The sequence below is a fragment of the Microtus oregoni genome, unplaced genomic scaffold (assembly GCF_018167655.1).
Source record: "Microtus oregoni isolate MIOR12 unplaced genomic scaffold, Mior012 000012F_ref0000307, whole genome shotgun sequence".
Lineage (NCBI taxonomy): Eukaryota > Metazoa > Chordata > Mammalia > Rodentia > Cricetidae > Microtus > Microtus oregoni.
Window position 1 is genome coordinate 20,345,920 of NW_024543071.1, and position 11,179 is coordinate 20,357,098.

The following is an 11,179-nucleotide window of genomic DNA, read 5'->3' on the forward strand; positions in this document are numbered from 1 at the left end:
ACAGAGTGAGTTCCAGGACAGCCAAAGATACAAAGAGAAATCCTGTCTTTAAAAAAAAGTAAAAAAAAAAAAACCCTGTCTCGAAAAACAAAACAAAAAAAAAAAGTAAAAAAAAAAATAAAATAAATAAGAGGTTTTTTTTTTTAAAAGCCATGTAAAGATGGAAAATACACAGAAAGTCTGGATACTGTATGTTATTGTGTTGTCTTTGAGTTGTTTGACCACTGAGGAAGGAGCAACAGCTGCTAAAAGACATTTGATTATAAATGCTGTTGGATTGATCCAACCTATATATTTTGAAAATGCCTTGACTTTAAAATTTAAGTCAAAATATATGTTACTTTGGAGAAGAGGGTTTACTTTTGTCCCCTCAGGAAATGAGAGGCTGTGGATTCATTCTGGGTTAAGAAAAACAGGGGTTAATCAAGAAAGACCCCTGAAAAATATCCAATAGGAGCAGATGGCCTAGGTGATCCAAAGTTTTAGAGAACCTCTGTTGCAGTTTCCTCTGAGTTCTACATCCAGAACAGCTTCAAGACTGCTGGCTGAGATGATCCAGGCTCACAGAATACTCCAGTCAGGACTTGATCATAACCCTAAATTTTCTTTGGGTTCCCATAAGATTATCAACACCCCCAATCAGCAGGAAGTATCCTAGAAAACTATGCCCACATTCCCATTAAATGATTATGATGCATGTCTTTGTTTAGTGTGTCGGTTACAAGTTGTTATGGATAATGGTCATGAAAAAAGCTAAACGAAGGAAATTAGATTCAAGGTTCTTGTTTTGAAAAGAAAAGGGGGGATATAGATATGACAGGATAAAACGATAGATTATTGAATCTGCTCTGAAAAGCTTAGTTTTCAGTCACAAGCTGACAGCTGAGTGGTTACCAGGGACATTACAGTCACTGCCCTGTTGTAATAGGAGCAGCGGGGCTGCGTCCCCGCACCCGGCTGCCCACATGGCTAGTTCTAGCTTATGCCCCGAAATAATTACACACAAATTGTATTCATTTAAACACTGCTTGACCCATTTCTATCTAGCCTCTTCTAGGCTAACTCTCGCACCTGGACTAGCCCATTTCTAATAATCTATGTAGCCCACAAGGTGGCTTACCAGGGAGATTCTAGCCTACGTCCATCCTGGGTCGGAGCTTCATCATGTGTGTCTCAGAGAGCAGAGCTATTGCATCTGGAGAGGGGAGCATGGTGTCTCTGCTCCAGAGAGCAGAGCTGTCGAGTCTCTGAGCTCACTTCCTCTTCCTCCCAGCGTTCTGTTCTGTTTACTCCTCCCACCTATCCTCTAACCAATAAAATGGGCCAGGGCAGTGCCTTTATTAGCCAATGACCTTCCTCCATCATTTCCCCTTTTTCGGTTTAAACAAAAAAAAAGGCTTTAACATAGCAAAATTACATATAACAAAACAGTTATCAAGTAAAAGTTACAATAATCTTTATCATAACTAAGGAAAACTATAACTAACTATTCTTAACTCCATCAAAGACTCCAGAAAGATATATTACCTAAGTAAACAAGAACTAAGAAACTTCAAACTCTAGAAATGATAAAGACATCTCGCTGCCTGGACAGTCACCCAAAGTTCCTCTGTACGTTGGGGCATCCATCATCAGCCTTCAGGCCCATGGTATCCAGCAGACATTTCCATAAAGTAGGAAAATTCAAAGTCAGTTCAGTCACTATCTGTTGTGTCCTGCAGAATGTCTCGCAGACTCTTTCAAAATGAATCAGGAACCCCGAAAGATCATCTCACCTTAGGCAAGTTCAGTGGTCCTCTCTCTGTGGGTTCTCTGTGTCCAGTTTATGCAATAGTCCAGGCAAGAGCAGTTTCTTGCCCAAATGGCTATCAAAACTCCATAACGAGCCTCTTCGATGCCCATCTTCCTCTTGAAGTAGATTGGTGCTGCCAGGAGCAGAGTGTCTCATTGTCATGAAAAGTCCTCAGTTATTAAAACATTAAATGTCCTATTCTGTAATCTTTGAAAGACATGAAGAATGTCTATCTAAAATATATCTACGCACATCTAGAAAATCTAACTAATATGACTACAAGCTTTACTATTATCGATGATTATCCATTAACAACCTATATTTCCTAATTATACAGTACATATTTAAATGAACTACACAATCACAATACCTTAATCAAAATCAGAAACACTTATATATATAACAAAATTGACCTTAAATCTCTATCAATAAAGCAAAATCTATACTAATGTAAATTATTCATATCTATATCATATCCCCCTTTAAATGTAAAAGAACATTTATAAACCATATTTGGGAACATGGGCGCAGTTTTTTCTCTCCAAACTGCTTCCTGCTGAATGGGGGCGTCGTTAATTAGGTCTTTCACGGTATAACCTGTGTGCTAGTTTCATCTCAGTTGGCAGTTGAGCGAAGCAATTTTCTGAAGATGTTCACAGCAACCCTTCAGGAGGGCATGGTCCATCATACCATATCGGAATAGAAGAAATGAACAGGGTCTCATCCTCTGTGAAAACAAAATAAGAAACTCCTTTCCAAAGCATCATGTCCTTAGATCCAAATTTCAAAGTCAAGGCATTTTCAAAATATCTATGTTGGATTAGTTCAGCAGCATTTATAAACAAATATCTTTTAGCAGCTGTTGCTCCTTCCTCAGCATTCAAACAATTCAAACAGAGCATAATAGCATACAGTATCAAGATTCTCTGTGTATTTTCCATCTTTGTGCACTTTATTTTAACCTCTATTTCATTTATTTTTACTTTTAACTTTTTGCTTTTTGAGCGTATATCTTTGACCTGGAATAACTCTGTAGACCAGGCTGTCCTTGAACTCTCAGAGATCCTTCTGTCTCTGCCTTCTAGGCAGTGGGATTAAAGGCGTGAGCCATCACACCTTGAAGTCACAGAGGTCAATCTCCCTCTGCCTCCCAAGTGTTGGGATTAAAGGTGTGTACTACCACACCCAACTACTCTCTTTCTTTTATTTTTTACTTTTAAGAACTTTAACTTTTAGTTTGTATATATTTTTAACACACTGTAAAGCACTTAGAAATTTTCCTTGAATCTCTCTTTACTGTATATCTCTCTTTTTCTGACCACATGAGTCTTGAATATACCAAGCAATATCAGTAGGATTAAAGGCGTGGCTTTGCCGGCTGGATCCAGCCCATTCCTTAGCTTTCCAGCCTCATGGCTGAGGTACTGGCTGTAGCCAGCAAGCGAGCTTCAGCAGCCTGTGTTTGCAAACCGCACAAACCGCCTGCGTAAGAGTCAGAGTTTGTCCTGGCAGGACAGCCCAGAAAGCCGGCATTTTTAAACGGCGCAGCTTTTTTCCTGCTAAGGCTGAAAACTGAAAAGCATGCGTTCAGCTTCTCTTCAACACCGTTTAAGTGTTTCGTGGCAGGACCTCTTAATGAGCTGCAGGCTTTTGCAGCTAAAGCTGAGTCAGGAAGCCTCTCTTAGATGAGGCGCTTGCTTGCCTCTAACAAGCAGAGCAGACCTGAGAACACAGCGAGTCTAGTTGCCATCAAACAAATCGTAGCACTTTATTCCAAATGCTCTATTCAAAAGCTCTGTCTCACGCAGGAGCCAGACAGAGATCGCAATGGCGGCACAGCCCCAGGAAGTCGCTCTTTAAAATGACACAGCATTTTTTCTGCTACTGTTGCCGAATCAGGAAATCTCTCTACAGCACACCACCAACAAACAACAAAAATCTGTGTTAAACTCTCGCTCCCTTATTTTTAAGCCTTCTCAGGTTTTTTAAGTGGGTTTAGGCTGTCCACACGTCTGGGCGCCACTGCCCCCCTTTCTGCCTTGCTTCTTCAGGCTTCCCATGACCACTTTCCCTTCATGTGCCCCCAGTGGGTCCCTAACCCCTTGCCATCTGGAGCTGCCCAGTTCATGAGTTGCCATCTGCTCAAGAAAATTCTGTGAAATGTTAACGTGCTTACGTTTATCTTTTAATAACATCTTATATAATGGATCAGGACAAGAAGTAATGCCATTTGGGAAGAGTGATTGCAGGTGGGCATGGGGGTTCTTTTATGGGACAATACAGATGGCCTAAAACTGGGTTGTGGTGTTGATCACACAGGTCTATAGTTTAACTAAAAGATTTTGCATTGCATGCTAAAAACGGACAATTTTTTTGTTGTGTAAAATACACCTCCATAAAGACGTTTTTGTTTTTTTTTTTTTTTAAAAAGCATTTTTCAAAAACAGTTATTCACCTTAGACCATTGATGAATCTTTGTATCAGTGAACAGCTGAGCTGAGGACTTTTCACCTTGACTGATCTGAAACACAAAATTTTACAAAAAATAAGCATAGGAGACCATGTAAGTCTTCGGCCCAAAATGAATAAAAATAAGAATCCCTCACTGTTTTTCTAAAGTGTGTTTATGTATATATACATGTAAACATTTATTTACTGAAATGTCATATGTAATTACTATGACCAGAATGACTTCTCTTGGTTTAGGTTTAAAAATCACAGTGGGTGTGTGCTGACTGGTCTTATGTTAACTCAACATAAGCTAGAGTTATCTGAAAGGAGGGAACCGCAACTGAGAAAATGCCTCCATATGATCCAGCTGTAAGGCATTTTCTTAATTAGTGAGGGCGGGGGGAGTCCAGTGTGGGGGATGCTATCCCTGGATCTGTGGTCCTGTGTTCTATAAGAAAGCAGGCTGAGCAAGCCATGGAGAGCAGGACAATAAGCAGAACCCCTTTATGGCCTCTGCATTAGCTCCTGCCTCCAGGTTCCTGCCCTGCTTGAGTTCATATCCTGACTTCCTTAGATGAGGAACAGTGATGTGGATGTGTAAGCCAAATAAACTCCTTCTTCCCAAACTTGCTTTTTGTTCATGGCGTTTTTGTCACAGCAATAGAAACCCTAACTAAGACATTAAAAATAAGGTTTATTATAACCCATGTTCCCCTAAAAACGGTCATTCTAAAAACAGGAGAAAGCAATTAAAAGCATTACCTTAGCATTTTTTAGTTTTTCTCTTACTTTGCCTCTCAGTGTCTCTGTTATGTTTCGATTTACTTCTGCATCTAAATCAAGACACGAATGTTACATAGAGTTCACATGATTTTATTACAATTAATCAGTGGTAAGAGCAAAAGTACTCATTGCACATCTTTGCACCTGTGCCTAACCATCCTGATGAGCAGGAAGAAAAGGCCAGGGTCCCACAAGCACTCAGAACCCTGTGTCTCTTGCCCTTTCTCACGGGGAACAGTTTTATCTGTGGTAGATTGTATTTTTTGGTAACTTTCCCTTCGTCACCTTCTTTTGCTTCTTCACATATCAGCCAGAGTCCTTTTTTGTATACAAGCAAAACATAAAACAGCTCAGACAAAGAACCTTTGGGGTTTCCTTGATAGAAAAAAAAAATCCCTTGAGAACACTTCTATTCCATATAGAATGCTCTGAGGTATGAACCAATGTTGAAGATACATAAGGTTATTATTATTATTATCATCATCATTATTATGGAAGAATGGATTCTGAAAGGAAGTGTATGCACACCAAGCCATTTGTTACTTTCTACTGCTAATAGGATATTCTGAGAAAGACAATGGTGTACACTTCTGAATACAATGTAAAGAAAAAGGGAAGATGAATTGGTCATGTTCCCTTGCAGTTCACTTTTCCTCCCCTTCCTCTTGAGCACTTGTAAGCTGTGCAAGTAGGAATGGGGGTAGGAATAGAGCTAAGTCACAGGAGGTCTTCTGCACCCACACATATTAAGATCTAACCCAGCCTCAGACACCAGCAAATCCTCCACGTATACAGCTAACGATGTATGGATGAATGGAGCATGGAGTTCAGTTTCTAGCTAGTTCCTTGAGCTAGAAGTCTAGTTTATGTTTACACTCTAGAATCCTGAAGCTCTAGAGTGGGAACGATCATTTATGTCTTTAAAACTAAAAGTCAAGGCTGTTAGAGTGTGGCACGCTTATGGAGAACCTTTTGAGAGATGCCTGTCCATCATTTCTTCTGTACCGCTGTACGCTGCTCCTGACATCTGCTGGGGAAAGCAGGGAAGGTTAGACGGCATCTGGCAGTTATTGAACAGCTTTCTTATGATGTCAATCAACCTTCCAGACATCATCTCCTGTAAGATAATCAATTCATATTCTTCATCTACTCAAACTTGAATCTTTTTTAGTAACCTATATGAGTTCTTTATATATGATTGATCCTAAAATTAAGTAACCATTACCTGTAATATCAGAAAAACTTTAAATGATAAAATCTGACAGAGACTTAGCTCTTTGTGCTTACATACTGCCAGCCTCATGTTTCTTCTGTAAAAGTCTGATTAAATTACACACATACAAAAGTACTTAAAAAACCCAGCGTTACACCAGTGTCACGGCTTGAGGATTTCTCCATAGTGTCTGACACACACACATCTTCCTTCTGAAAACTACGTTGCCTTCTATTCTTAACTACTTTCTCCCTAGTATCTTCAGTGGCCACAATGTTCCCCGTTGCAGAAAGTGTACTAGAGGCTTAGGTGGTATACTCCATGGCCTCTCAAATATGTGTCCTTAGCTCTAACTTCCCTCCCAAACATCAGAAACCATTCCAGCTGCCTAACGGTAGGAGAAACTGAGTGTCATCATTCAAAGTTCAGTGTGTTAAGATTTGTAGTTTCTCAAAGTTCAATCTCCTAAAGCAACTGTTCTCACACTGTGGTGGTACGGAGTGAGAGCTGGCTTTAAACTTTAATTTTGAGATATATTATTATATATCTTATAATTTATTACATACTCTTGAAAAAGCAGTTGTACCTGCTGACCAAAACAGTGTGAAGCTGGAGTGGGGAAAAGTAAAAAGATGTTTATTAGCTTCACAATTACATGACATTAAAAACACGAATTCGGGAGCTGGTGAGATGGCTCAGTGGGTGAAGGTGCTGGTCACCAGTGCTGGCGACCTGAATTCTATCCCTGGGACCCACATGATAGAACGAGAGCTCTAATACCCACAATTGTCCTCCAACCTCCACAGGTGTTCTATGGCATGAGTATGTATGCATCGATACACACACACACACACACACACACACACACGTAAACGTAATAAAAAAATTAAGATTGGACTCATGTTGAAAATCAAAGGAGGCTATCAACATGATCGTGGTTTGAAAAAATTAATATAACAAGAATCTAATCAATGGACTTTTCAAAATCTGCCAGTGATTCCTGTATCACAGTTAAAACTCCTGGATGATGTCACCATGAGCTGATATGTCCGTTCTCACTAGCCACCAACGCCATCGTCACGACAGCTAAAGACACCACTATAGTGACCTGGAAGTGACGCCAGAACACCGACCTTGGCAAGAGATTGGTCGAGGGAGATCTAGCTTTAATTTCCAACAATTTTGTCAAACATTCCTCAGCGGGGAGGGCGTTCTGACCTAACTTGTTTGGATTAAGGAGACCGGCACCCCTCCTCCCATCTACAAAGCTAGCATTAACAGACAGCCGAGGGAAGGAGGGAGCAGCATGCATCCCGACTAGAGGAAATGCTGTCAGGAATATCTTCTACTTTGTTGCTTGTTTTTACCTTATATTTGGAGTTTTAATTACTGCTTTTGATTTTCAGCCATTTAGTTGTTTTTAGCTCGATAAAGCCTTAGCAGATTCAAAAGGATCAAAGTGATTTCTTGTATCAAGTCATAGAATGAAACTTGAGATTGACAGCAGCTGAAATCCTAGAAATTACAAACTCTTGGAGACTGAACTGTCTCTCGAAGAAATAGTGCATCCTTGAATAAATCGAGGAAGAAACGTAAAAGTTCCAAAAGTCAAAGGAAAATAAAAGTGCAACTTATCCAAAGCCCTAGGCAGAGGTTCTCAACCTTCCTAGTGCTGCGACCCTTTAATACAATTCCTCCTGTTATGGTGACCAGAACCATAAAATTACTTGTGTTGCTACTTCATCACTGTAATTTTGCTACTGTTATGAATTATAATATAAATATCTATGGTTTCTGATGGCCTTAGGAGACCCCTGTGAAGGGTCCATTTGACCCTAAGGGGTCATGACCCACAGGTCGAGAACCATTGCTCTAGGAGATGACTAAGAAAGAGTTACAGGTACAAAGGCTTTTACAACGAGAATTCCCAAATAAAAAATATGATGACTTACTTCAAGGTCTTAGGGAAACAAGCCAGAAATTAATAAAATGAAGACTAAAAGAACAACATGTAGAATCAATCACAAAAGGAGTTGATTCTTTGGAAAAATAAGCCAGCCTGATAAGCCCTCCCCAGTGGTTAATCTTGGCTGTCAACTTGAAGGAAACTGAGATTAAGAAGGAGACACACCTGTTGGGCACGTCTTTGAGGGTGTTTTCCGGAAGGATTAACTGAGGGGAAGAATCTTCTCAAAAGTGAGTGGTACCTCCCAGCAGCAGCCCAGGAACAAGATGAGATGGTCCAAAGTCACAGCTTTTGCTTCTCTCCTTGCTGGTGACGTCTGCCCTGGCTGCTGTCACAACTGCTACTACCTTGGCTGACGTCAGAACCCAGTCTCCTTAGTCTCCCTGTGTGGACTCAGGACTCACGTATAAACCCATACAGCTAGAGTTGCCCAATTTTTGAAAAAGGTGTCAAAACATACATTGCAAGAAAGACATCTTCAACCAATGATGCTGGGAAAACTATGTCCATGTATAGGACAATTCACATCTCCTCTCTTGTACAAAAATCAACCCCGAGTGGATCAAAGACTTTAATGTAACTTTTAAACTGCTAGACACGCACACCTTTAATCCCAGCACTCGGGAGGCAGAGGCAGGTGGATCTCTGTGAGTTCGAGACCAGCCTGGTCTACAAGAGCTAGTTCCAGGACAGGCTCCAAAGCTGCAAAGAAACCCTATCTCGAAAAACCAAAATAAATAAATAAATAAATAATAAAAAAATAAACTGCTAGACAAATTGATTGGCTTTTTGAAAAAACATGAACAAACATTTCAAGATGTGAGCATAGGCAGAGACTCTGAAAAGGACTCCGTCAGGAAAGAAAAGGATCATAATTGGCAAATGGGATTGTGTTAAATGCAAAAGCTGCTATACTGCAAAGAAAACAACTGGCAGGAGAAGGAGACAGCTTAGAGGCTGTGAAGAACTGCAAAAAAGAAACACCACCCCCAGTCATCCCACCAAGAGGCTTAGTGCCTGTGGAGACGTGAAGGAAAATGGCCCTCCAAAGGGAGTGGCACTATTAAGAGGTGTGGCCTTGTTGGAGGAAGTGTGTCACTGTGGGAGCGGGCTGTGAGGTCTCTTTTGCTCAAGCTTCCCTCAGTGATAGTCAACTTCCTGTTACCTCTGGAGTCAAGACTTAGGACTCTAAGCTCCTGCACCATGTCTGCCTGCATGCTGCCATGCTCCCCATCCTGATGATAATGGACTGAATATAATGAGCTGTTCTGTCCCTTTAAGAGATAAGCCACGCCCACTCCCCCTCCTGTGCACTGAGGCAGGCAGATCTTCCTTCCTGTTTGCAGCCTGAGTCTCTTCCTTTTCTGTCTCCCTCTCGAAGAGGCAGCTTCTGCTTCTCTCCACTTCTCCCCCCCCCCCCCCCCCCCCGCTTCTCTCTTTTCTCCCATTTTCTTCCATAACCCACTAAATAAATACATAGCCTCACTCTGCATGGCGTGCCTATCCATGTCTCTGACTCTCACCTGCTGCCTGGGACAGAGACCTGTGGCATGGTCTTATGGTGTTCCCATCTGTCTGTCTGTTTTTCCTTGTGGCCTCCTGCAGTCACTCGGGGAACTGTACCAGTACCTGCCTAGGACTGGGTGCTCTCGGGACCCACAGCCCAATGTTGCCACTCGGGGACCTGCAGCGTTTCTGCTGCTGTAGCCGTCCGAGATCCACAGCATTTTAACTAATCCATTACACTGAACCTCTAAAACTGTAAACGAGCCACCTCAACTAAATGTTTTCTTTATAAGATTTGACATGGTCATGCTGTCTCGTCACAGCAATAAGAAACCTAACCAAGACAGTGTACTAAACAGCTCTCAAAAGAAGCAACGTGAGTGGCCTATCAATATCTGGAAAGGTGCTCAAAACTCTCAGCCACCAGGGAAATGTAAATTAAAACTGGTGTGAGATTCTATCTCATTCCTGTCAGAATGGCCATCATGAAGAGAACAAACATGAATTTGGGCTGTGAGCATGTGAAGAAAGAGGAACTCATACATGCACTGGTGGGAATCTAAACTGGGGCTGTCACTAGGAAAACAGTATGCAGCCTCTTCAGAAAAACTGAAGCTGCAACGATAATACAATTCAGCTATACTATTCCTAGGCATAGACTCAAGTCAACATATCAAGGGTATTTGCAGCCAGCCATGGTGGCACACACTTATAATCACAACACTCAGGAGGCAGAGGCAGGGGGATCTCTGTAAATTCAAGGCCAACCTGTTCTACAAAAGAGAGTTCCAGAACATCAGGGTGACAAACACCTTGTCTCAAAACACAAAACCAAAACCAAAGATTCTTGCACATTTATGCTTATTGCTGTACATTATACATGATAGGTAAGAAATGACCCCCAGTAGATGAACTCATAAGATGAATTCCACTGCCTGGGAGGAAGCAGGAGATGCTTTTAATGACCTCTATAAACCCATTTTCTCTCCAGTGCTATTATATTCAAACTGTTTGCAAACTATTTAAGGATCATAATGTATAACAAGATACCACAAAAGCAACTGAATGCAAATGAACACTGTTTTTAGGAAAACATTCCTCTTGGTAAAATGCTACAAAACTTGTTTTTTAAAAAGCCCTCAAAATCCCATTAATACTTTACCTTTTTAAAAATCTCTTCTCTTCTCTTTGAGATCTTTTTCATGATGACTCTTTTATTTTCACTTTCTAAATAAGTAAGAATGAGAAACTATGTTATTAAAACCAGACTATTGTGACAGGATTGAAAACACGCTGGAGAGATGGCTCAATGGTCAAGAGTACTAGCTGTTCTTCCACAGGACCAAGGTTTGATTTCCCAGCACCCACACGGCAGCTCACAACTGCCTATAACTCCAGTCTCAGGGCATCCAGGACCCCGTTCTATCCTCCCTGGCAATGTATGCACATGGTCCATAAGACACACATG

General features: G+C 41.1%; 1 protein-coding gene across 1 annotated transcript in view; it reads right to left on the minus strand.

The window, feature by feature from the left end:
* The window catches only part of Cc2d2b (coiled-coil and C2 domain containing 2B), an 83,282-nt gene extending 72,367 nt beyond the window's left edge, over positions 1–10,915 (minus strand). Inside the window, exons 1-4 of the mRNA XM_041662077.1 lie at positions 10,874–10,915; positions 5,996–6,053; positions 5,006–5,070; positions 4,248–4,313 (exon numbers count right to left, since the gene is read on the minus strand). Coding sequence (XP_041518011.1) covers positions 4,248–4,313; positions 5,006–5,070; positions 5,996–6,053; positions 10,874–10,915 — 231 coding nt within the window. The remainder of the gene's footprint in view (positions 1–4,247; positions 4,314–5,005; positions 5,071–5,995; positions 6,054–10,873) is intronic.
* Positions 10,916–11,179: the final 264 nt, after the last annotated feature.